Source organism: Psittacula echo (assembly GCF_963264785.1).
Source record: "Psittacula echo genome assembly, chromosome: 2".
NCBI classification, from domain to species: domain Eukaryota; kingdom Metazoa; phylum Chordata; class Aves; order Psittaciformes; family Psittacidae; genus Psittacula; species Psittacula echo.
In genome coordinates this window covers 38058972-38086444 of record NC_137737.1, presented here as the reverse complement: position 1 = coordinate 38086444, position 27473 = coordinate 38058972, and the positions used below count along the sequence as shown (strand labels likewise).

The window sequence follows — 27473 nt, the reverse complement described above, 5'->3', positions numbered from 1 at the left end:
AACCAAACTACTTCCTGTGCAGGTTATTTCCTGTGAACCACAGGACTACTTGGCAGGTCTCATATTTTCTGTGGACCTCTAAGACCACAGTTTATGTCAATAATATAATCAAACTGCTGTTGAGGCCTGTGTGGTCTCCCAGTCTATATCTTAAAAGAAATCTGATGACTCTCTCTGAGATCCAAACATCCCACAGAAAACAAAACTCAAAAAGCTTTACTCGATAAACATGTCTGATTAGATGTGTAGTCTGCCTTCGCTAGTTTGCACATATAGTTGATACAAATATTTATCTGAAAAGGAGAGTAACACAGAGAGAGAGGAAAAAAAAGTAAAAGGGAAATGACCGCTTCAAATTCACTTAGGTTTTCTGTGTATCTAAGGATAAACGATAAGTGATGGCTTTATCAGTATGAGAAACCTGATGAAGTTATATGCTGAAAAGATTAATAGGAATGATGCTTTGCTGTAACAGGACTGAAGACAAGGCTCAGTGATTAGGCTTACCCTAGGCAAAAAAGCTGTGTATACCCTTCTGCTCCAGCAGTTCTTAAGGTGTTCTGGGGTGACTCTTACAGTTTTATCTGCACCACATCAGGTTGTAGGCAGAATAGGGAAATTGAGGATATTATTTGAACTACCATTCAGTTGCCCAGTGATAATGATGAGAAATCCACAATGAAACTTAACAAAACAACTTTGCTATCAACTTACAGACTACATTCCTAGTAAAGAGGAAGAAGAGAACACTTCCAATTTAGACTGAAACAGCCCAATAAAAATAGTGGAATAAACTGTTTACTGGTCTTTTATTTGGCCTTTATCAAAGCTTTCCATAGTTATACTTTGACCTTCTGACATTTCCCATACTCCTGCTTTTTATTGCTTGGCAGGATACAAAGGAACTGCATACAGTCTCAGCAGGTGGTCAGCTTGTGCCTTTTAAAGTTTTTGTTAACAGAAGGGAAGCAGTACTGGCTAGTTACCTTATTGTGCTGGACAAAATAAATATATGATTTATATTAACTGCAACTTCTTAGTGCAGTATTGAAATAAATCTAATGAACCAGTTAAAAGTACCATTGCAAAATGAACTGCACTTTATGGTTTAATATTACTGTCCAGGGGCTTTTGCTTATGCTTTGCTCTTACGGGCTTTTAAAAGGGATCACATGAACCTGAATACGGCTCAGAACTTTAATTTTGTGAATATAAACTCCCACAATTTAAAAGCCAATTGAAATATCCTTCTTGAACAACAAAAACACATGATTCTAATCACATAGATACTCATAACTCAACAAACGACTCCCCCTTTGACTGCTTGATGTCTAGATACTTGAATGGTAGGAGCTGAAAGGTGAAACTGACTATAAAGCATGGTAAACAGCAATTGCTTGCTTGTGACTCATTTGGAGAGAAATCAGGAATAAGTAAATGAGGATCAGAGAGAGAGGGGTAGCTGAAGAATCCTTCCTCTCTGGCTGCAGTACACTGCAGTGACAGTGCAAAAACCAAACCAAACTCAAACCGCTAGAATTGCCTGAGGGAGAATTCCTTCTTGCAGAGGGCTTGCTGAAGCAGCTTGCCTTGACCTACAGAGCTCAGCACTGACAGAGAAGGGGAATAATCAAGAAGGTGAGGAAAGGAAGGTTTTGGTGTGGGTGGGACATGTCAAGACCTGGAGGTCAAGCAAACTAAGCGCTGCGGGTGTTCCAGGAGGTAGCTCTGCTGCCTGTGACCGGTTTAGAAATGTCAATGAAATTTAGATGACTGCCTTGCTCCCACCTTTCCCTCAGCACATCAGAAGTCGAGCTGTCTTAGTTACTGGGTTCTGGTCCCTGGTCCCTGGCCTATTCATGTATTTTAGACAGTCATTGTCATTTATTTTAACAAAGTAGAAATTTTCCTAGAAAAATAAACCCAGCACTGTGTACTTCCAGCTGAGATACTGTGATCCCTGCACAACAGACTCCAGCTCCTTCCTGTCTGCTTGTTTTGTGCCTCAGCTGGCGAATCTTGTATTCTGGGTTAGGCTTCTGCTGAATTTTAGGCCACTGTGGATGATAAATAGTCTACCTCTGTTCACCATTGTAGGCACTGTGGATGTTGCTCTATGGACCAGAGTTTTAAAGGTGCCTAGGTATCTACATATTTTACATCGATGTACTGGGAGCTTCCTGGCTCTGAATCTTTTGTTTCTTTAACACTCAGAAAAAAAATCTGCCCTTAGTTTTACAATCCTTCATTTGTAAAATAGTCGTTGAAGCAAAGCTCATCTTTTATGTCGTGGTTTATATAGCATATGTGGAGTCCTAATCTTACTAGAAGTGTCTGGACTGCAATGTAATAGAATAGTAACTGATGTTAGTAATACTGTATAATGCTTTTAGTACATGACATATGTAAAATAACTTGTAAAAAAAAAAAAAAAGGAGCATTTATGATCTGGTTTTGTTGTTGCTATTGTTTCGTGGTGACTGTTCAGCTGACATTCTGTCCCAACCATGAACAACTTTCATTAGTAGAGGAGGACTTTTGATGTTTAGTGTGAAAGGAAAATCCCACCTTTGATGTCAAGTCAGGATCTGCTTCCTTCCTTTTTAAGTTATTCATGCCATGGGGTAAAATCTGACATATAAAGAATAGAACAACTGTACTGAAGGGACCTGACATTTTGAATTACAGTTTCCTTTATGGAAATATGCTATAAAACGTAACAGGAAAACAACATTTCTAGAAGTACTTTGTCACAATTTATAGAATGTGTAAATTCTACACTGTGATTAAAAGGCTTCTAGATGAGATATTCTGTACAAAATTCTATGATATGTATCTTAGCTGAGCTACTCCCAAATCACATAGGGTTTTTTTAGTTTCAAAATGGAGAAAACAATGTAATGCAATTTTATTAGTTGGTTTACTAACGGATAAAGCCTTTGTGAAGACATCACAATTAGGAATATTATAAGGTTTTCTACAAGTTTGATATAGTTTGAACAAAATTTTAAAAAAATTAAAGCAAGAGAATATTTTTTCTAAATTAAAAATTCTGGGATCAAGTAGCACTAGTTATTTACAATAACAGAGTTCCTTAATATGGATGAGCAACGTCTACTGAATATAATTGAAATTATCCTATTACTTTATATGGGCTTGAGCAACCTTCAAAAATTAATCTGATACAATCATTTCATATCTCAGAATAATTTATTAAGAATATTTCTGCTTGTTATGTGTCTATAAATCTTGCTTTATTTTATTCTTTACTGTTCAGTTAAAGGGTTTTTTTTCCCTGCTAAATGAATGTTGATAACATGTTTCAAAACACCCCCATTTAGAACAACATGCAAAATATCATTTGATTAGTCTATCTTCTTCTACTGATTCTTGTACTAAGGGAAAAGAAGGACTTTTCCCTCTAAGCCTCATATTTTTGTGATTTTGTTATGTCCTTTCCCTTTAACACTTAATACAGCAAATTACATGAGCACTGCAACTACTCATGTGTTTAATATTCAACAGAAGTGTTTTCTTAAATAAAGCTTTGTCTCCCAGCTTCCATTTGAATTAGTAGGGAGGCATTCTCTATGAATTGATGCTCTAACCACGTTTCATTTTTTTAAAGAATTTCATAATGTTTCCATTTTGAAGAGAAGGGACAGCTTTGGATGGAAAAGACTTAAGATGTGTTCAAGGCCAGGTTGGGTGGGGCTTTGAGCAACCTGGTCTAGTGGAAAGTGTCCCTGCTTATGACGAGGGGGGTTGGAACTAGATAATCTTCAAGGTTCCTTCCAACCTAAATGAGTCTGTGGTTCTGTGATTTATGTATATTACTTCAAAAATCTGCTGGAAAGTGGCAATTTTTCTATTGTTCACTTACTCATGTATCATTTTTAAAAGCTAGATTTTATAATAAAATTCTCTCTCACTAGCACTGTTAGCAGACAGAATTTGCTCTGTTAACACAGATTCCCCTCTTAGTTTAATCCCTGACTTCTGGATCATGAGCTTCGAAGTATAGCTTTTCAGTGTCTGTTGTGGGCATAAATTGAAATGCAAGAAACTCCATTTAAACCTAGGAAGAAAAGTTTTTGCTGTGAGGGTGATCCAACACTGGAAGTAGCTGCCTAGAAAGGCTGTGGAGTCTACGTCCATGGATATATTCAAAACTGGGTTTGGCATGGCCTTCCCTAGCTGACCAAGTGTTTGAACTAGAACTCCAGAAATGCTTTCTTACCTCAGTTAGCCTATGACTCTATGATGATAATTATCAGCTTCCTGTTTAACAAATGCATGAACTGTGTGGATTACACTCAATATCTAAGTGACACTGGTTTTCATTTGACTGTTCCAGTTTAGATGATATCTTAGTTGGCGCCCCTCTCTTTATGGAACGAGAATTTGAGAGCAAACCTAAAGAAGTTGGGCAAGTTTATCTGTACCTGCAAGAAAGTGCTTTCCTCTTTCAAGATGCACAAATTCTGACAGGCACTGAAGTGTTCGGTAGATTTGGCAGTGCAATCACACACCTTGGAGATCTCAATCAAGATGGATATAATGGTAATTTATATGTAATATAGTGATATATATCTCTGTATAACAGTCCAAGTAAACTAACTTGCTGAGTTATCTGGGATAGTTTGGGTACCTTGAGTACCTACTTAGCCTCTTCAGACATGGTCAGTTGGCGCTTGTTTTTCCCTGCATATATTTTCTTAGTTCTTATTTCCAAGATGCAAAGCAAGCATCTCTGCATCTGAAACTGCAAGGAGTTTTTCCTGGAGGAGGTGTATTGTACAGTAGCCTTGAAGACAGTTGGCCCACTACAGAAAAATTAATGGACCTAGCTCCTTTGTAACATGAAGGCTGTTTTTCACGGCGCCATAGCCACTAGATTCTAGGGCAGTGTCACCAGTGTGTGGCTCCTGTGCAAGGTATATGTCATGCCAGGAGCCATAGGATTGTATTTAAGTTCACGATGCACAAAATCTGAATGCTGCCCTGTGGGCAGAAGGGTTTTCCTGGAATCCCACCATGGAGTTCAGACCAGCTGAACTCCACAGTGGAGACTTTTTTACCTGTGAGCAATAATAGGTGCCCTCTGCTTCTCTAGGCAGGGAAGGCTGGTATCCCTGCTCTCCAGCATTCTGGTAAGGCAGCAAGGAGACATTCCTACTGTTCTCTCTCAGTGTACAGAGAAGGTTAAGAAGGATCTAGAGACAAAGTCTTCTGCTTCATAGCTGAAGATGCTATAGAGCTTTGGTGTACTTCTACCTTTAGAGCAAAGGTACAAATTCCAAGTGCTGAAGTCAAGTTTAGCAAAGGAGTCCAGCATCAGCTGCTAGATGAGAACCTGAAAGTGAGAGTTGTAGATACGTATCCTCCTTTAGTGCTCCCTATTAGGTAAATCAGCTAGTGCGGCTATTGAATCTCAATCTAGACACATGATTCTCTCCACATCCCATGTGTAGGAAGTAATATGAGCATTATGAGTTGTGTTTCTTGGATATGACACCTCATTTTTAAGGATTGCAGTGCTTAACTGCATAATGCCCAAGGCTTCCTGTTCAGTTCCTGACTGGGTACTATTTCCATTTCCCAATAAGATGTTGGCTTGGTGTAGATCAAAACATTTTATTTCATTGCTCTGTTTTGCACGCTAAAGCACTGGATGTTTGAGTTGGGTTTTTTGGGTTTTGGTTTTTTGTTTATGTTCAATACTTTATCTGGAAAAAGAAAATTTATCTAACAGCTGTCCTGTATTAATTGGGTAACAGAGGAACTCAAAGATAAATTGTGTCTCTTTAAAAATAGGGAAGTAGAAGCAGGTGCTAAATTAGATCTTGGTTTATTAAAGCTTATTGAATGCCCTGGAAATACAGTGGAGGAATCCAGTGTAGACTGCCTATTTAGTATAATGCAATAACCCCTTCATAGGATGGTTTGATAACCTTTTGTCATTAAAGTGACAGAAAAGACACTACAAACTTTTTTATATATTTGCGTTAAAACTAGAATCCGTATGGAAGTACAGAACGTTGAAGTTCCTGCATGTAGACTTAGGGACTTAATTTTTGCTTTATTTTAATCGTGTCCATTCTTTTTATCCTTTTATTGCACCACAGACATTGCTATTGGTGCACCATTTGCAGGAGAAGATAGAAGAGGAAAAGTGCTCATTTACAATGGATACAGTAATGGGTTAAATACCAACCCTTCCCAGGTTCTCAACGGAGCCTGGGCCTCACAGTCCATGCCTTCGGGATTTGGCTTCACTCTAAGAGGAGACTCAGATGTAGACAAGAATGATTACCCAGGTAAGATTTTTCCATTAATAAGGGGAATTCATACTTCCATTCTCTGGAAAATGCATCATGCCTAAACTGCTGCTTTTGGAAGGCAGGGGTCAGAATAAAGAGTAGACATTTTTGGATAGTTCTAGCCTGCTTTCCTGAGAGTTAAAATCAGACAAAACAAATACTCCCTTTCCTGTCAAAAGACATGATCAGAAAGTCAAGAAAGGGCTTAAATGGTTACATTAACATAAAACATGTGAAGTTTACAATAAAAAGCTTAACCCTTTCCCCCACCTTTTAAAAATTGAATGCTTTCAGCTTATTGAACTTGCAAGGTCTCCTTCATCCTAGCATTCTTTCTTAATTAAAAACATGCTGTGTTTTAGAAGAAGGGATTGACTTGCTTGTGTTGCTAAATTGTTTTTTGCTGTCTGAACAGACATTGAGCTATACATAGATCCTTAATGGCTTTGATTGCATTTCAAAAAAGCAGAGAGAATGCAAAGACATTGCTTAAATGCAGATATTTCATTTGGGTCTTTCTACCCCTTTTATATTTTCATTTTGCTATATGGACTCTTGCTTTTTAGGTTAGCCTTCATTCTTCCTTATTAGTTTACCTGGCATGCATTCAAATTTGTCAAGTTTATAACATTAGTTGAGCTTCACCAGGGAGGTATTTAAGAGGCATGTTCCTAGCATTTAAGTAGTCTGAATGTTGGAGCTATTTAAAATGTGCTTGTATTTACTCTCTCTCTCCTCTAGAAGCAAATCTGTTCTGTTTCTTTTCATGACAATTCAGAAGCCTTAGCAGGGGTGTGCAGTAAAACATCATATTTTGTTCTTGTGAAAGGTTCATCCACAGTAAAATGCTATCAGTCTTTACTTCCCTAACACAACTACGAAATCACATTTTAGCCTGGGTTATTTCAAGGACAGTGTTGTTAAAAGTTGTATTGTTTCAAAAGTGAAAATTGTGATTTTCAAAGGGTCAATAATGGGATTTCTTTTACCTTTTTTGTGATGGATTGAAAAATACTTGAGAAGTGTCTTTCCGAAAGCGGAAGAGAGTTTCTGGGTAGGGATGTTTACAATAGAAATTACGATTTTACAAACAGAAAAGCTGACTGCAGAGTGATAAAGTGAGGCTATCACAAAAGTGAAGTGAGAGGATCTTTAGCTTTTCAGAAAAGAAGGAGCTTTTAAACACTGCTCTTTTTGTTTGCATATTGTTGATGTTACTATTAATAGTCTTTCATTGTCCATGACTAATGAGGTTCTTTTGGACAACAGAGCTCTTTATTAAAGTTTCAGCATTTAAACATTTCCTAAAGCACCCACAAGGCCCCCCAGCAAAACCAAAGAAAACAGGATATTGCATTCCTGACATTTCTAAGATTGAAAAGATAGAGATAAGGAAGGTCATCTTTGAGCAGCATGGGGAAGAAAGAAGAGTAGAAGTCTAAGTAGTGTATTAGCATACTTTAGATGGAACATCTTTTAAGCTAATTTGTGAAAAGCTTGGGCGATGGGTCTCCATCTTTCTAAATGCATACTGAGGAACTGCTATACTCAGTTCAGTTGTGAGATTTCTTGGAGCTGTTCTACCTGTTATTGTTGGCTCCACTACGCATCCTACTTGAGGAATTTCATGTTGTGATATCAGCTCACTATGTGTTTGATGGTTTTGGTTTATTACATGAATTATTTATTTTACAAACACCAAACCTGCATTTACTTTATCTAGCTTTTCCCTCCACCCCTGAGCTGAATATCTGGATGATCAATCCAAAGCACTGTTAAGAATCTGTCAGTAAATAACAGAGAATAAAAACCTTACTGTCCATCAACCACCTCTTCTTTAACTCACAAAGGCTTGAAGCACCAAAACAGTGCTGAAAAAATAACACAACCATGGCACAGTTTTAGCACAAAAATAGAATGGCTTCCTATGGAAAAAAGAAAAAAAAAGGAAATAATACAGGGAAATGCAAGACCAGGACAAACACACTAGGCAACTAAGTAAGTAATCCTTCTCGTGTCAGAGCTTTTCTTCTTCACCTCCTGACGGAAATGCTGAAGGGCAGCTCTTGTAGAAAGAGGAAACGAGGTACTGAAATTGGACAGAATAGGAAGGATGTTTTATTTTAGACGTCAGCTGAGAGGCAGAGTGTTTGCTGACTACAGAAGGTCTCGGAAACTAGCCTTTAATTCATTGCTTGCCAAACTGCTGGTCAGGACTGCAGTTCAAAGAGTGTCATGAAAGATTAGAAGAAAATAATCTCTTTTTTTTTTTTATTTAAGCTTTTGAAAGTGTATATTATAAAATCCACCATTTTATAAAAGAAAAATGTCGTAAACCAAAATTATGCTGACTCATCACTCTCAGCAGTTCAGTTCCCATTGCCTGGGAAATGAGAGCCAGCTGTGATGTGGGACTGCAGGTATAAACATGTATTGCCAGTCTTAAGGCGAGATTTTCCAAGCAATTAGTTCTACCATGGCTAGAGTTCAGGTATTGTGTGAAACTATATGAGCTCAAAAAGGGATCATGCTTGCAAGAAGTTTAGGACTGGCACCAGTTTGTGAGGACTCACATAACTATAGCTGTGCTCGTATGCCCTGGAGCCTAACATTGGTCTTGAGGCAGTGTCCTGGTTTTGGCTGGGATTGAGTTAATTTTTTTTCTTGGTTGCTGTTACAGTGCTGCGTTTTGGATTTAGTATGCTAACACATAGATGTTTCGGTTGTTGCTAAGTAGTGCCTACTCTAAATCAAGGACTCTCATGCTCTGCCAGTGAGGAGGGGCACAAGAAGCTGGGAGGGAGCAGAGACAGGACACCTGGCCCAAACTATTGGAAAGGGTATTCCATACCACAGCATGTCATGCTTGGTATATAAACTGGGGAAGAGTTGGCCAGTAGAGGTTGATCAGGCTCAGGGTCAGGCTGGGTGGTGAGCAATTGCATTGTGCCTCACTTGTCTTTCTTGGGTTTTATTTTCTCTCTCATTTTTCTTTTAGTATTAGTATTTATTAATATAATATTTTTAAGTTCAATTATTAAGCTGTTCTCAACCCATCAGTTTTACATTTTCCAGTTCTCATTTCCATCCCACTGGGGTGGTGAGTGGAAGTGATCAGCAGAGTGGTACTTAATTCCCAGCTAGGGTTAAACCACGACAGGCAGGCTCATCCCTGCAGAGAAATGAGAAGCTGAGAGATGTCAGTTACTCTCCTATTTCATTTTAGTGCATTAAAAGCATTTTGAGAGATTTTAGAGTTTCACATCTTCTTCTTTAAATCAGAGCATGTATTAAGGTTCTTGGAGCAGGTCTCAGACCTGGAAGCCAGAAGATACCACCTGTTTGTGTGGCTTCTTATCACAGACTGCTGAGCTTCATCCTGGGCTCAACTGTATTGAGCACAGGAACCACTGCTCTTAGAGGCTGAATAATAAGTTGGGGAATACAGTTCCTAAAAAGTGAAGGTGAATCACAGCCTTCTGGAGAAGAGCAGCTATTCGATACAGGGGGTGATATCTTTCTTCATCCAAATGCCAGTATAAGATCAGGAACAGAGAAGGAAATAGGGAGCAGACAAAGGCAGCCTAATAGTGCTGATCAAGTCCTCTTGTTTCCCTGTGGGTGGAGGGGTGGTTTCTCCTTCCTCATCTTCCTGCAACTCCTGGCCAGCAAAGGGAGAGAGTCCACCTCTTGCTTCTTGGTCTTATTTAGTAAAGGCAGAGGAAGACTTTCTTTCCCCCCAGGACTCCAGCTCTATAATAAATATGGGAGAAAACTGATCATGGACAGATTTAATGGTGGAGTAGAAGAGCAGGCAGTGAAGAACTTAATGCAGCCATACAGATATAGGTGAAAGATCTGTCTAGCACTGTTGCATGTCTCCAGAAGTGGCCAACAGGAGATATCCAGGGAATTGTACAGTCCTGCTGGGTCACAGAACAGCTCACCATCATTAGACAAAACCTTCCTGCCCACTGAAACAGGATGGCTGTATCCAAACTGCCTTTTGAGAAGGGTCCTTGGTGCGGAGCATTCCTGGCTACTATCTGGAAGAGTATACACTAAAATCTGACCAGAGTCTGTGCTAAAGTTATGAAAATCTGGGCTTAAGCTCATGTCCAGACTTTATTTTAATTTCACCTGTGTAGCCACTCACTGCACAAAGCACAGGATACAGACAGCTGAATGACCAACTAGCCAACATCATACCTAAAAATGAAACTCTCTAGTAGGGTCAGCATGGAGACAGAGCTGCTTTTAATTCTCATTAACAGTCCTGTCAGTGTAATGACTATCTGTCTTCAGCTGCCCTGGCATAGATGTTATCACTGTAACAGTACCAGACCTGTACTTTCAGCGTTGTGAAGATGCTGGGATTTTTCTAACCTTTCAACAGGGAAGAGTTAGATTTTGTTATTAAGTACAATACTTGGTTTTACATCCCCACAGTTTTCCAGGGAAGTTCTTCTGTAAATTGTGTCATATTCGCAGACACTCCAGATGTTATATGCCCAGAACTGTTCCTTTATCTACACAGACAGGGGTGATAATATGGTAGTCTCTGCTTTGCAGGCTTCGAGGTAGTGGGAAACTTTCAACCCTGGGAAGCATCAGAGCCAGAAAACTCTGCTGATCATCCTAACAGCTGTGTCATTTTAAAGATATGCAGCTTCTCTTTCTCTGTGATGGTGTTCATCCCCTAGCTCCAGTGTCAAAAAAATCGAGCACTGTTCCTCACCTAGCAGAAGAATTTCAATGCCAAACAGTGGTGATGGTAGTGAATGAATGGATGCTTCTTTCCCTGTAGTGATTTAAGAGTTAGGCGGAACCTGACCAAGCTTTATAGTCAGTTAAGGCCTAGTGAGAAGGAAGCAGTAAGAAGAAGCAAATTAAGAGTGACAGTCAGATAGATTGGATGTACCGAGCCAGCTCCATTCTTTTTGATGTGACTATTCAGAGGAACAAACAACATGAAGCTTTCCCAGTCTTCCAAGCATGACACTGACAAACTTTGTAACATACTTCATTAGTATCTCTCCAGTATACAATATGTACCTGGTATTTGAAGGAAAAGACCAAATAATCCTTTAAAGATGCACCTATAGTAGTAAATTAAATATGCTGTCTTTGGTTCTAAACTGCCACTGAACAGTCCTTGTCCATACTTTCAAACTTGCTTTCTTCCCAAAACAGGATTGCTACATGCTCTCTTTTGGAGTCTACTAATTGGCATGGGCCAATTGCTTTAGGGCCAATCTTATGATACCATGGCAGATGGTGCAGGTATGGTACACAGACACATTACATTCTCTGACGCTGATTTACTAACACTGATGTAATTGTGACATCTTTCAGCAGACTGTCCATTTCACAGCTTTCTGACAGCTCATGTTCTGAGGTCATAGTCAAAGGAGAGGATCTGATCTCACTTAATGCTGCTATAGTAAATACTGACTTAATGCCATTACTCTGGATTGACAGTTGTGTAAAAAAATAAAGCAGATTAAAGAAATAAAGCTGGAATGCAGTGAATGGAGTGAAAAAGTTAAGAGATGAGCTGATTGGCTTTTTTGATCAGTTTAAGTGCAAATACAGTAGTAATTGGAAGGAATTATGTGCAAGATTCTGTACTGCACTTTTTTGGTACTGAGGTTAGGGCGCGGCAAAGCATCGTGCTGTGTCTGAGGCCATACTGACGAGGCACATAGCACAGTTCATATAGCCCAGGGATTCTCTGTAATAGCAGCTCGTCAAGGTTTGCATAAATTTATTCTGAAATCCCTGACTCAGTACAACCTTGCTGGCAGTCTTCTGTGCTGGAACATCTGAGCAATGTAATTATACCTTTCAACACAGCTTCCACTCCACTCCCCAGTAAATCTGGGGCTTTTAGGAGCCCTTTGCTCCGTCCTTAGCTGTATTTATGTCATCAAGGCCTGGAGCATGGAATACAGCCTCAGCTTAGATATATATTTTGAATTGTAGTTTATTTTGTTTATAATTGTCTTTTTCTCTTAGCATAGTTTAATTTTTTTAGGAACAAAATATATCCATAAATCTGTTTAATGGGAAAGAATTTTGTTTCTTTTGGCTTCTGGGCATCTGTTCAAAGCTGATCGCCACTGAGTGTTTGGAGTCTGTGATTATCTACATGATGGTGCCACACTTCCAGCTGGTTCATCTATCTGTGTAGGGTTCAGGCATTTGGAGGCTGTAAGGTTTCCACCCTCACATTTCAGCGTATGTTCAGTCACTTGATGGCTGATTATAGCTCAGGAGAGAGTTTATAATGAATAACTTAGTCAACCCATTAAGCTTGCTTGCTTGCTCCGTCACTTCCTTGCAGCATATCATCCAGCACACTGTAGTTTCTTCAAATGTGTTTGTGAACCAGGATGATTTAACCAGTTTCTTTTAACACTGTGGGTGGATTCAGAGCAGTGCTCTGGATGAATTCATTATTCAAAGACTGTTGATTAGTTAATTAGTTAATTGTTCAAGTGAATTATGCACTATTGTTTCTGCTTCCTGCCTGCTTAGATGCTTGTGCAAGTGTTCATTATTAATTTAGAGAGTCACCCTGGAGGCAGTGCCACTGAAGATTCATCTTCAAGGTATCCTGCTTTTATCCAAATACAGCTGCAGGGCTGTTCTTTTGATTATTCTTTTTAGTCAAGCCTTTGTCAGCTTAGAGAAATGTATAAAGGCATCTTCACACTCAGTTGTTTTCTTAAGAATAGCATGTAGTTAATATAAACAAATTACTCTGGAAACATTTTAAAGAGTAAATAAGTATGAAAATCAGACAAATTTTCCTCAGAACTTCAGTAATCCAGTCTAATCTTATTAAAATAAGAATATTGAACAGCCCCATCTGTGAAATACCTTAAACAGCAGGAAGAAAATCCTCAAGTTTCTTTCTGAGAGGCAAGGGTTCTTCAGCATTCATAATTTTTTTTGAGAACAATAGGCATTGTGCCAACAATATCACAAATCATAATCTAGTGATGACTAAATTATGAAGTTGGTCCAGGAGATTTGTGGAAGACAAACAAATGAAATCAATGAGAAGCTGCATCTGCTTTGGTCAAAGGGCTGCAGTCATGGGAGCCAGAACGAGGAGTGGGTTCTGCCGGAGATGCAGAAAAGCTGAAGTATTTCTGCCAGCTAATTAAGTTTTCACATGAATAATCACTCAAAAATGTACTGACAAGCTAAGAATTTCCTACAAATATGCTAGTTTTATGGCAAATTGTTATCTGTGCAATTTACAGGCATGCTTTATCTAAAATTCTTTGAGATATTTAATGAAATCACAATATTGTACCCAGTGGAACATAAGGATAAAACAATCAATCCCACTAAGTAGGGATTTACTGAAGTGGTTGAATGTTAACTGCCCTGTTTTGGATTTGTGATATAATGAATAATAACATTCTATTACGAAAAGGACACATTCAGACAAAAGGGAACATTGGAATTAATTACCCTTTGGTGTTAACAGACCTGCTACCAAAATGGTTGAAAAACAGAGAAGGATCAAGGCAGTTGAGAATGGTATGATTGGAAACAAATGACTCTGATTTGAGGGGTGGTTGTTTGTAGTATTTAACTCAAAATCTTGAGTAAAGTTGGCTGAACTGGATAGTCCTGTGTCCTTTATTATAGTGAAACCTGCAGTAATGGCCATTTAAAGGAAATTTTATTCTGGACCTTTCCTACTGAGACTTGGGAGTGTACTGCTCTCTGAAACTCTAGAAAACAAACAGAAATCTGACCATGGGCCTTTTTGGCACCTGATGCACTGAGGGAAACAAAAAACAAGAAAAGCTCACAGAGATCTTTTTAACAGGGTTTCCAGTTACGCAGTTTTCTCTTTTAGGAAATTTCCATTAGCACCCATGCTCAGATCAGATTTAATTGTTTTCCAGTTCCTATTTATACTCTGCAATTAAACTGACAGAATACACAAAATGATGCTTAAAGCTGTCAGCAAATCATTCTGAGTGCATGACATCAACACTTCCCTGCCTGTATCCTGGTAGGGTTGCAGTGGGGAGGTGACTCAGCTATCTTACTGTTTTAATTCTGGGTTTCTCACGAGTGAAGTGTGTGCCGATTATGTAGTCCTTCATTGACTGTTGTTCTTGGCCACTGTCTCCGGTGAAGTGAGATGAGATACCATGCCTTAGCAATTTCTCTTGGGACTGCTGGACAGACTCCAGCTGAGTATGGGGTGCTGAGCACAGCACATGTTCCTCTCTGCTCAGAGTCCCTGGGGCTGGGTCTCTCACAGGAGATGATGTCCTTTGAAAACCAAAAGAATTTGCTCAAATTATTAAATGAATATATCTTGTTGAGACTGGAGGTAGGACTTTGTTGATTTTCCTACTTCCTTCAGCTGGTTGAATGCTTAGTAAGCATCATGGCAAGTTTCTGCCCGTTATCACGTGATGTTTCAGGTCTGGCACAGACACACAGCACAAGGTGCAGGTAAACAGAGCAGCTTACAAAAACCAATGTGCCTTTCAGAGCCATCTGTGAATACTCCTTCCTTGACCTTTTATGGTAATTTTATCTCAGAAAATGGATCTTCTTCACTGGACAGTACCTTGCAAGCCTTCCCTTCAGAGCAAAGTAATATCTGAAATCAGCATTAGGATTGTTGAACTTTGCACACTGCCCCTTGACTTCAGCAAAGTACATGCCAAAGACACTTGTTTCAAGATTAAGCGCTGTGAACTACACCAGTTGGGATTTTATTGCATACAACCACAAGCTGTGTTGAAATTCAAGTTGAAAATTCCTTCAGAGTCACTCTGTGCTCATTTTCTTAGTTTTTGCAGTGTGGTTGTGACCCCACAGCTCATTTATTCTTCTATACTTTTTCTTTTTTTCTCTCTCTCTCCTTTTATGGGACTTGAAAAAAACCCTTCACAAGTGCAAAGGAGCAAAGGTTTTCATACTGTCTTCTTCAGACTCTGGAAGGCTTATAAGTAGTTAAGCTGGCTTTTATTGCTATGCAATTCCAAATTGCTTGTTAAACACTTATTTTTCAGGTGTGACCTTTGCATCAGTGACATTGCATGCATAGCATTAGCAATGACTAAAGACAACTTCTCTCTATTCTTAGGGGGGAAAGTTGCCAAACTTCAGATAATTTAGACATCTCATGCATTTTTTCATAGAAATTATTAGTTACTTTTCTTCTGCAGAACACAAGAAATTCAAAACTTCTGCTTCTAAAAGTGTGGATGTGTATTCAAATCTCACGGATTCATATCAATGTCAAAAATGGTTCTTTTCCAGTGATGGGTATAGAAGCCCCCACAAGGCAATGAAAAAAAGAAGAATAAAACTACTGTTCTGTAATATAGCAAGTAGAAACAAAGCAAAATCCCTAATGGATCTTTCAGTGAATGCTCTGCTGGAATATATAATGACTTGCTCCTTATATTAGATCATATATGGCACTACTGTGTAGAAGTATGTTTTGTTGTTTGCATATTCATTCTTAAATCCACTTCTCTTCCTGAATAGTTTCATTCATTCAAGCTCTTTGGGTCAAGAATGAGCATGGCTTAGAACAGAAAATAAAGAACATGTCAGGGAAAAAAGTGAGAGCTTCCGATTGAAAGCAGGATGAGCACAGTCCTGGCTGCCCAATAGATTATACTCAAATAGAGCCTTTGTGATGGCGCCATGATTGAATGTCCTCATCTTTTCTGCTGTGCCTCCGAACCCGGCTGAGGTGGCAATGCAAGAAGACTGCTCATGGAAAACCAGTCTTTTGCTGACTGGGGCCTACAATTGTTCCCTTAGACCCGTTACTCTCTGTCTTCAAAAAGCTGGACTCTGTTCCAAAGAAACCAGGATTTAACTATTAAGCAGATGTGCAAAGTCCCCTTTAATATTAAAGAGGGGATGCTGAGATAGTGGGGATCTAAGTCCACACAGCTGTAGAAATTAGAGATCACTTGTACCAGTGAGGCGAAGCGTATATGACACTCATTCTTTTTACCTTGAGGTTCGAAAACAGGCTCTGTTTTATTGAGCTTACTCAGTCTCAAGCTTTCCCTTGTGCCTGTGAAAGGTTGGAGTGCTTCATTTTTTAGAGAAAAATCAGGTTATGAAATCATCACAAGATCAGGATCTGGATAAGTCTCAGACATCTACCTGTTTTCTGTCTGCCATAAAATAGCCCTGTATTGAAACCTTTTGAGTTATTGGGTTTGAAACAGTACATATCCTAAGTTAAGTCTGTTCCAGAATTCATAAAGAGTGTTCAACTGGGAACAACAGAACAGAAACCTTCTTGTCTTTCGCTTTCTGTTCATAACATAATGTTTCTTTTTTCCTTTAAAAAAACCCAAAATAAACCCCACAAAAAAGAAAAAACAAACCCAAACAGAATTGCAAAAAAAACCCCCAATAAAATATTCAATCTTTTGGGGGGTTACCATGGGTGCTACTATGGGGGAGCTGCCAGAAAAAGTTCTGCCATGTGCATTGTGCAGCCTTTATGGTGATGGCTATGTCTCAATCAGTTGTTTGTTTAAAAGAAAGGTTTTGGTACTGTGTGCAAGTTGTCTATAAAGCTGCTAGTGAAAACAACTCATAAATGACCCAAAAAGGAGATAGAAACAACACTCCTTTTCTTCTTCTATTTAAAGTGTTCCTGACCCTGAAGCCTTTTTCTCTAAGGCCAATGGAAGTAGAAAAATGTAAGTGTTGTACAGAAAGAGGATCAGACCCGTAAACTGTCCATGTCTGCTCCTCTCTGCTGACATTCTTCAGTGGCATTCATTGTAGGACAGGCTGTTGACCATGTGGAGTTCTTGTTTAAACTAGTGAAATCCTCATCATCTGAAAGGCAGAGTGCTGGAAAACACACTGTCAGACCTGGCCCAAACTACCCGGCTGATTACCATCAAAGTTTGGTATTAGCATCATGCTTGTTGACTTCAGGGCTTCATAAGCAAACCAGTGCTCAAACAATGCAAGCAAGCAAGTAAGGGTTTGTTTACAATCCTGAGTATTGTTTTAATTAACTCATTTAGATCAATTTAGGTTGCCAGTCTGTACCACTGCAAGGTCTGTTGTAAGACTCAGTCTACTGAATTGAACATGTGTAAATCAAATCATACAGTAACAGTGGAGTGAAAGAGGTGCCCCGTTGAGCACTAGGGAGTTTGAAAATGGAACAAAGCTCTTTGTTTTTCTTGAACTGTGCTCCAGCTAGAGGCAGCAGGGAAGCTGATCCTTTTTCTTCACTGCTTGGCTCCAGCTTTTCTCCAATAGGCCTGGGTAGTCCAGCAAGCCAGTCTGGATCTTTCCAGAAAGCCCTGTGCGGGACTCCAAGCAAAAAGAAGAAATATATGAGCCTGTAAATTCCCCGCCCAGGCTGGTATCCAGTAACAAAGATGTGCCCGAGGCCCAGTGTAGTGCTGGGGTTGTTGACTCCAAATGGTGATCGATGGGGAAATAGATGGCTTTAGACAGATAATTATTATAAGCCTTAGCACATGCTGCTACAATGCTGAAAACATTAGAAACTATGAAATCAACCATCCTCTGACCTGTACATTGTATTTATGTATGCAGAGATGTAATGCTTCCATTAATGAACAGATTGCTTAAAACATAAAGCAGGATGGGAAGGATTTTCAGGAAGGAACGTTGTAGATTTTCAACATGACCTGTATGAAAGTGACAACAAAGTGGTTTGCATCTCTCTGTGTAATGGACAGTTAATGGTTTAGAATAAAATGTACAAGGGTTAATGGCATCCTTTTTCCCCTTGAATACTCCTTGAAAGCTGGAGAGAAGTGAGATTGTGGCTTGGGTAATCTTGTCTTAAATAGATTGGGACTTACTGGATACCACCAGGACATTTATGAGGCCATCTCTGACAATGTAACATGTTTCTTCCAGGTACACTTTTAAAAAAAAATCACTTAGAAACGAATTATTACACTTGTTTTATGTTACTGCTTTTTTAATGTAAATAGTCTAATCTAGACTGGGAAAAAAATGCCCGAGAGGCTTCTATATAGTTCTTCTGACACTGTTTTATTTTTCCAGATTTAATTGTAGGTGCATTTGGAGCTGGAAAAGCAGTTGTTTACAGGTAAGTAGTAAATACAATGGATTTTCTATTTTACAGCTTTGGTAGGAGATCTGCAAATAAGCAAATTTCACATTCCTTTGTTTCCATAGTGCAATGTGTAAAAGATGATAATTACAGATGATAAATCAAGCATCCTGTGAGAAACAAAAGCTTTTTTCCCCATGCACAAAACTGTCATTTTCAATGAAATTTTCCATGCTTTCCATGCTTGAGTCTTAGCTCAAGAAACTTCTGGAATGTTTGACTTCTCAGTTAATTTTAAATGAGAAATTTAAAAAGCATAACATTCTAAACTGTTTATTTCCCTGTGGGAATGGTGCTAGAAAGACATTTTCAAGGGACTGATTCTTGAGAGGTCTTGTACGTTAAGACATGAACTATTTATTGAAAATTCTTTGAAAGTTCTTTTAGCCTCGCTTTATGAAAAATGTACAAGATCCTGTTTTAAAAATCACAAAGTTGTTGCTGACTATGGATTTTCACTAAACGCACTGCTTGCATAAACAAATATTTGCTGCTCTCTTAGTCTGGCCATGCCAACAGTTCCTTGCATTTAAAGATCTACCATCCATTGATGCAGCAATGTAGTCCTATTTCTTGATTCCTGTCTGTCTTCTTGTAGTCTGTATTCCCAACAGTACCTGACTGAGGGGAGGCATGTTCTGCTTCCCAGCTGAATATTTGTCAAAGCATAAGAGTTTAGTAAAACTAATGTTAGCGAGTTTTAGCTATCGTTGTAGGTGCAGTGAGTAGACCTGATTTTCCTGTTGCCCATAGAAAGAACCATGTGAATACTTTGCAGTGCATCACATTGAAGTGGCATGAATGACTGCATAGGATGCGAAACGTTGGAGGATTAGATCCAGTGTGTATTTTAGATAGCAGTAAAAATATGTATAATTTAAGAAAATGAAAAACAAGAGGCCATTTCCTGGCCAGACACTCTTGCAGAAAAAGTAATTTTTTTTAATGTTTTGCTGAAGTAGTATAGAGAAGTAATCGTAAAAGCTCAGCTGTGGATTAAAATATGAGGGAATTAATCTTTTAATCAGCTGGTTTTGCCAGAATTATGTAAGCTACTGTAAAATAGTACTGCTGTCTTAAAAAAGCAGAATTTAGACCCTTTCTTGTTTTCATTTTTCTTCCAAATTGCTCTCAGCTATAGATTATCTCATTACTTAATAAGAGATTGTTATTCGAAGGGATGATTCCAATCACTATAACTGTGTATTTGCATATTCAGCAGAATTTTGTGGTGATTATTACTGGTTTCCGAAGTCATTTGTCTCAAGACATGTCAGACAGGGTTGTTTATTGGCTCAAGATATTGTAGATCAATTTCTACTTTAACCAAATTGTTTCTTGTTTTAAGAATCTTAAACAGAGATAGCAAGTCTGAATATGTCACTGTTAGTGGAGACAGTATATAGCAAATCCAGCAGTATAAAATATGGCCAGAAGACTGCTGTAAATCCCAAAAGGCAGAATCTGCACCTTTATGAAAACCCAATGTGATGAAATGTGTCTGATGTGCCTTAGTCCCAAGAGACACCTATTGGTTAACTGTAGGAGGCTGTTTCACTGATGCTGTTGACCTGTGATTTCTTTTGTGAAGAACTTTCAAAATGTCATAGTAGGAGTTACAGTTTCTCACACAAAAAAATAAAGTTCTTTTGGGTAGGAGGAGGGTTATATAAGTGTTCCTCAGAAGCAGCCCTACATTTCTGGCTTCAAGGTAACCATCTCAGTTGTGTTTTCTCTGCTGCAACATAGGTACTAATGTGTTCCTTCTGTACGCAGTGAACCTTGTTTCTGTCCCTCAGAGCCAGACCTGTGGTGACAGTGAATGCTCAGCTCATTCTGAACCCCATGATTGTGAATCCAGACAATAAAACTTGTCTGCTCCCTGACTCTCAGCTTTTGGTGGCTTGGTAAGTTCATGATAAGACAAAAAAAAATCCTCATCCTCTTTCTATTCCTAACTTCCTATTTGTAACTTTTCTTGCAGCTTTTTGTTGAACACCTTCAAAGTTCAAAAAAGATGTTCAAACATACTATGTTGAATGCAACAAAAAACCCTTACACAGAACAGAGTTCTTTTGGATATCTTCCAGTACTTCACAGATTCTCAAAATGAAGTACTAAAAGGTTGCGTGCTTTCATACACTGAATCTCCTTGTGTAGGAGAATGCTCATTGTCTCCTAAGGATCAAGATGCAAATTCATATGCAATGCTTGGATGAATGGAACGTGAAATAGCTAAGACAGGCAAAACACAGGAACAATGATCTGTCAAAATACCCATCTTTCTTGAGAATATCAGTGAAAGCGATGCAAAGAGCTGGTGGATCCACTGTTTTCTGTTAGAGAGAGATCTCAGTCCTTTGTGGAAGAGAGAAGTTATCTGGCTGGCCATCCTGAGAGCAGTTCACAGGATGTTGTTTCTGGCTGTCATTGGACAGAGGAAGGTTTTTTTCATGCCTTGTACAAGACAATGTTGCATATATCTTTAAAAGAGAAACCCTCTGCCACAGTAGCATTTAACTTTGCAAAGAAAAAGTACATTCAAAAATTTGAAGCTAATTAAAACAATTTAAGATCAGTTACAAATATAAAATGCTTGCAGGACAGTTGGAGGCTATCTAATAGCACATAATAGCACATAAAGGCACGTTTACGACACTAGTAAAAATTCACTTAGAAAGGACCCCAGGAACAGCTGATAAAAGAGGCTATTACAAATACATAAGATACTGTTTAAAAGTGGAAATCATAACAAACGAGGAAACTGAAAACAAAACAGAGCATAAACACGTACAACTTGAATACAAAATAGCAGTGAGTCCTGCCAGAGACACTGTGAGGAACAGATTTCTAAGACAGAAAAACTATTCATATCATTTTATTTAAACACATTAGAAGCAGAAATTCTGCCAGGAAGTGGGCTGGATGAAAAGGACATCCATCTGTAAAGGACTCCAGAAGACAAGGTGACTGCAGAAATTTTTGACTTTTAAATGAGAGGGGGTCAAAGGGATTCCCCACACTGGAGACACTCTTTATATGATATGAGTTCTAAAAATCATCTCAAATGTCAAAGTCAGCAAAAGTGTTTTTAGAACAAATTGTTAAATATGAGCCGTAAAAAATACTCATGACCAGAAAAAGTTCATTCAGTAGTCATAAAGAAACTCAACTCTGGTACATATAAATGACTACATAGGTCAGCTTTCAACACATCTGGAAAGGGGCTGTCAAGAGAATTTCACTTCTGCTCTATTATTCCACACTTTATGGGACTTCCCATATTTGCCATAATGTTCCTTGTTTCTGTATCTTGTGTAGAAAATCACCCGTTTACAGAGCAATGGGGAAGGCACTTGATAGAACTAAGTCTCACACCTTTTAAAAACTTTGGCTTTTCTGGAGTAGGATCCAAATCAAGATCCATCCTGAGTTTTTGATTCAAGCACCTTTTGATTTAATAGTTGATGTGATAGATAATTTAAAATATCAACACTGGGTTGAAGCATGTTCATTGATCGAAATTATGTTTTTTCAGAATTTTCAGACTTTTTAAGTAGTGCTTTTTGTCATAATGGAAATGATTTTGAAACCCTAACATTTGCCAACAGTGTACTAAAGGAAAAAGGTGTGGTTTTGCACAAGAAAATAAATAGAAACATTTCTGTAAAAAAACTATTCCTGCTGTAAGACATGGTTTTAAAAAACGAGAAAAAACAAAGTATGCTCCTTTAACATGAAGTATTTTCATTACTTTTCATTGCTGTGTTACAATAAGCCAAGAGGTATTTGGTTTATATCTACAAGAGTTTTAATACAAGAGCATAATTTAGTTTCTGTCTGCTTTATTAAAAAATACTCTTCCCTAAAGATTTGGTTTGTGTTACGAAACAACTGAAGAGCAGCTGCTATTTTCCATGTTGTAATTTTTCTCCATAGTCGGAGCTTGTATTGTCCATATGAAAACAATTAGTAGGGAAACTCCAGCAAGCAAAGAATTCCTCAGTCCCATGGGATAGATTTCTGTATCTCTCAGCCAGCTGTGCAACCTGTATAAAATGTGTATGGACTGACACTGCAAAATTAGAATGAAAGAAAACCTCCTAACAGAAAAGTTTGAGGAAGTGTGCGTATGAATAATTTAGATTATTCCACATTTTAAACTATTAGGAGAATATTATTTTTGCCAAGATATAGATTGGAAAGCTGCAGCACAGAGGAGACATGCACAAAAAGACATTCTTATGCACATTCTTAAGAGAATTGTCGACCTGCTAGAAACATATAATTCTTTCTCTGCCATTTTTAAAATGTGGCTCTTTCTGAGTTCCCAAAAACTAATAAATTTGGAACAAATTCTGCAACTTTGAAGCTATGAAAGAAAATATTAATTTTTTTTTTTTTTTTTTAAGTTTGAAAGATGCAGGTTAATTTCTGGAAAAAGCGGTAAATAAAACAAATGCTTACATTTTTAAAAGCTGTTTCCACACCATATAATTTATTAAGCCCAAGACTGGGTTCCAGCTACCTAGAGGTCTAATTTGTCTCTGCACTGGTGTTTCTGTTACCATTTGAGATCTGATTATCAAATATTGTTCTTAACTGTATAACTTTTGAACTATTTTTCTAGTTTTGCTCCTTTCTATTCCTAGTATTTTCTTTTCCCATTGACTTAATTTGAAACTGGATGTGATTGGTGCCCCATGGATATGGACCTAGGGGCCTTTATACTTTGTTGAAATATCTTTGCGTGAGATTTGCCCTAGTCTGGGGCAAGCCTGACTCCATGAGTCAGACAGCAAAGTCATGTGGCCAGGAGTCAGAAATCTTGTACCTTACACCTCAGGGGCTGATAGGAGTAAAGTAGTCAAGTGGTGACAGTTGCTACCCAGGAAGCCCATTGCTGTGTTGCAGACCTCTGCTGCCAGGAATGCAGCTGTGTGATTTGATAGTATCAGTTTCAGTAGTCCTAGAGGTAGCCAAAAGGCAGTCATTTGAGTTATCTAGCAGCCTTTGTGTTGCCACAGTCTGGCCATGTGACATAGCCTAGCCATGGAAACCCTTCAGGATTTAAGCTCTGTGTTGGTCATTCTGGGTCATTGGGTTAGACTTTGGCATAACAAAACCTAAGAGTAGGCCAAGAGCATCAAAATAGAACTATATTGACTTGCTTTTAAGTATTGTTCTTCAAAGAGGAAACAATTTGTTTAAAGGTCATTCATCAGTAGAGGATAACAGTTTCTGCTATTCTTCTGTAAAGGTTTGTGACCTTACAAGTTAGCTATAAGCCTCAAACAGAATGGAGGTTCATAGCATCAGAGCTTAAAGTGCCTTTCTGCTAATGCATTATTCATTCTTCCTCTCCGTGTGCAATTTTGTGTGCTAAAGAAATTGTTAACAATAACAAATGATGTCTGGTAATTCCTTGCTTTTCACTTCCTGAACTAAGTTTCCTATTTTATCACCTACTAGAATAGCCAGACCAAAATAAATTCTTTCTGGGATAAACTGCAGTCTGGAAAACATTCTGTGTAACTGATTTTCTAAGGATTAACCATTTTGGGTAATATTAGGTAATTTGGATTGACTTCTAAAGAGACTACCCCAATCTATGCCATGAGTAGTTTTGAAGAAAAAGGAATATTTTTAAGCTACTTCTTCTAAAATATATTAAATTTATATAAATATAAAATATAAAATAATTAAAAGTGCTTCTGTCTACCTGAAGAACATGAAAATAATTAAAACAAACCAGTTTGTTGACCTGAAACTACCAGGAAAAGCTAGTAAATTCAGGTTTAAGGCTTTACCTCTATTTTGTAGCTATAGTCAAATACTCTTCAAACCGCACATAGATCACACATAAGTTTGAGTGATATGGGCATCTCTTCAGAAAGGCAAGATTGATAGCACATAAAAGTTCATATACTTTAGTATGATGGACTGTTTCCCACTTGTTTCTTATCTGCTTAAGTTTTCTTCTTTAAAATGTTAATTGTCTTGTTTGGTTGATTGCTCCTACAAGCAAGCTTCTGAGCTCAGCTATTGTATTTTTTACTGTGCCTAGGAGGCAGATCTTAAATCTCATAAATTCTTTACACTCTTGTTCTCTTTTGTAGTCTCTTTCTTTCCTTCTCCTAAAGCATCCCTCAGCACCTCCACATCTTCTTGCCGAAGTGGTGAGCATATCTGAATTTGTGAATTTGTGATTGAAAACGGTGATGTACTTAGAACTACTTGTGAACTAAATAACCATAAACTCACAAATGTTTGGCAGAATTCTAAGCCCATAGTCTTGCCTCCTGCGTGGCCAGAGGCTGGGAGACTAATAAACTCTAAAGTTTCACTTTTTTGCACTGCCATTCGCTTTTGGGATGCTCTGCCTAGAGAGGAAGGATTAAACCTTGGCTCTTAAAGTAACACTTAAGAATGTGGCTTTGTTATAAAATGTGTATGATGAACTACTCTATTCATTACAGTAAATTAAACATACACTGAAATTGTGCTATTTAACAAGTAAAGCATTTCAAGCTGGATTTTTAACTCAACCTTTTTTTTTAAACATGACAGCACAAAAATTATGTGAGACCTCCAAAGTGAGGTCACGAAGTTTAATACATGATGGCAGTTCATGAGTTTACATTTGAGAAAATCCACTATTACGCCATGACATGCGAGACTGGCCTATGAAGCCTGATGTCTAAATTGCACTTAGGCAATTACACAAGCTTTTCTCATTTTTGTTGTTCTGGTCCTCGTCCTTGTGTATTAGGGAATGATTGGTTCTTCATGTGTTAATTCATAATTGCAAAGAAGTAAGAATATGACTGAATTTGCACTTTCTGCATGGAGCGTAAAGTCATTTGAAGGCTACAGTTAAGTGGAGTTTAATGGCATAAGGCAATTTTTTTTCCCAAGAGGAAAGCGTTTAGCAGGGTCATGAGAGTGACATGAATCCCAGATGTGGCACAGTTTCATTACATTTGTCAGAGGAAGCAAACATGCAATTAGAATGTGATTATAGGTTATTTTAAAGGTTATGTCACTGGTTTTGAATCCACTGCATGGAGAAGTTAGTCTATAGTATAACACTAGTGAGGAGATTAAGAACAATGATTACTTTAAATTTGCTTTTATTTAACCCAAGATGATTTCACATCTTCCAGTGCTAACCTACAATCCATGTTTAGTTGAGTCTTTCATATGCGTACACATACACATATGCATACACATATACCTATACAACAAAATATTTTCTGAAGCCATGAAAATGCTCTTTAAGAATGATTGGTAACCAGGACACTTGAAAATTTTAGAAAGCCCCAAACCCTTCACATCAGCAATTTTCTTACATTGTATGGGACTTACTTGGAAACAATGGTGTGGAGAGCTAAGTACTTGTGGAATATGACAGCAGGAATCAAAACTCAAAAGCATTTTTCCAGTGACAGACTTCTTGTTTCTCACTCGTCAGGAAAGTACACCTTGCTAACAGCAACAAGCATTAGTATACCTGTTTCCTTAGCCATCCAGAGTAACTTGTGAAAGCTTTTTAACATATGATTCAGTTATATATTTATATAACTTGCATAGATTCCTTATGAAGTTAAACTCTTCTACAAGCATTTATAATTTTTAGGTTTTTAAAATTAATTTTTATAGTAAATCTTCTTAGAATTTATCAGCCAATAAAACTATGACAGGCTTCTCCTGTCAGATGTTGAGTGTAACTGCACATTTATTGCTTGTCTTACAGAGAAATAGAAATAAATGTTCATTATGAGAAATAATTATGTCTAAAGTGATGTTTATGTAATACAGTTATAACTGTGATATGAATATTGCTAAGCTCAAAAAAGATTCCTGTGCACCATGAATAGGCAAATGAAAAACAATTAACTTACAATGTTTTGCATTGTGTAGAATGTGTTGCATTAGTATATTAAATAATCGACATGGATAATCACTTTCTCTGTACTTTGATTTAGGTCAGGTATCTGCCACTTTATGCAAAATGCAGCAAATTAAAATACATTCTGGTTAGTCTTGTGCCACACAAATTGAACAATTCAGTTGGTATGTTTGGAGTGAATTAGAGCTTTTTTGAAATAATGAATAATGGAATATCATGGAATACATTGGCATCCTGTGTGTTTTGATTTGATAGAAAACAGCTTGAGTGTTGGCTACATGCTCAAGGATCTTTCTTATTTGACCGTGATGAACCAAAAAGGACTTCTGCAGACAGCTTCATACAAAGGTGGTTTGCTGAAGGTCAACATAAGGAACCCAACTTTGCCAATAGTATTGGAAGTGTTATGTCTGTAGGCTGTCTCAAGAATTAGTGGGAACAGAGGCTCTTCTCCATACTTTTCCCTGGAAGATATTCAGACCTTCTCTTCTTTGGTTATTAGTGAACCGTAGGAGACCTGCTAACTTAGAGAATATCACAGGTAGCTAAAAGCAGATCTCAATGAAAATATTTTTGAGAAAAAGAAAAGAAAGCTTAAAAGGTATGACTTGGGAACTGCCAATTCTCTTTCTGCTAATAATTACTTCTACTCTTTTATATGTAGCTTCACTGTAAGAGTCTGCGCAGATTTTGAAGGTCAAAGTATTTCAGATGGGATAGGTAAGAACTGTTTTGTATTCCTGTAATTTACTCTGGCCCACTCAATTTTAGATGTATTTTTGTCTCACACCTTAAAATGTGATAGGAGTGAGATCTCCCTAAGGCAAGAAAATACAGTTAAAAAGATGTATGTGTGTAGATATCTATACATATATATATATATTTAAACCACAAAGCTTGTATTATTCACTTGAAGGATTTTTTTATTCAGCTTAGGCAATTTTCCAAATAATACCAAGAATGTACCCTGTTGGAGAATGTTCTGCTTTGAAAATAAATAAATAAAAAGAAGCAGAAGTTCAGTAAAAGTACAATCTGTAAATGAAATTAGTAAACTTAAATTACATATACTCCATATTTTGGA

At 37.9% G+C, this 27473-nt stretch overlaps 1 protein-coding gene across 1 annotated transcript in view; it reads left to right on the top strand.

Annotated features, from left to right (window-relative positions):
• Window positions 1–27473, top strand: part of ITGA8 (integrin subunit alpha 8) — a gene marked incomplete at both ends in the record, with an annotated part of 110809 nt that overhangs the window by 24994 nt on the left and 58342 nt on the right. Inside the window, 5 exons of the mRNA XM_080610454.1 lie at window positions 4358–4563; window positions 6129–6320; window positions 18408–18453; window positions 20277–20384; window positions 27054–27109. Of these exons, the coding sequence (XP_080466580.1) occupies window positions 4358–4563; window positions 6129–6320; window positions 18408–18453; window positions 20277–20384; window positions 27054–27109 (608 nt within the window). The remainder of the gene's footprint in view (window positions 1–4357; window positions 4564–6128; window positions 6321–18407; window positions 18454–20276; window positions 20385–27053; window positions 27110–27473) is intronic.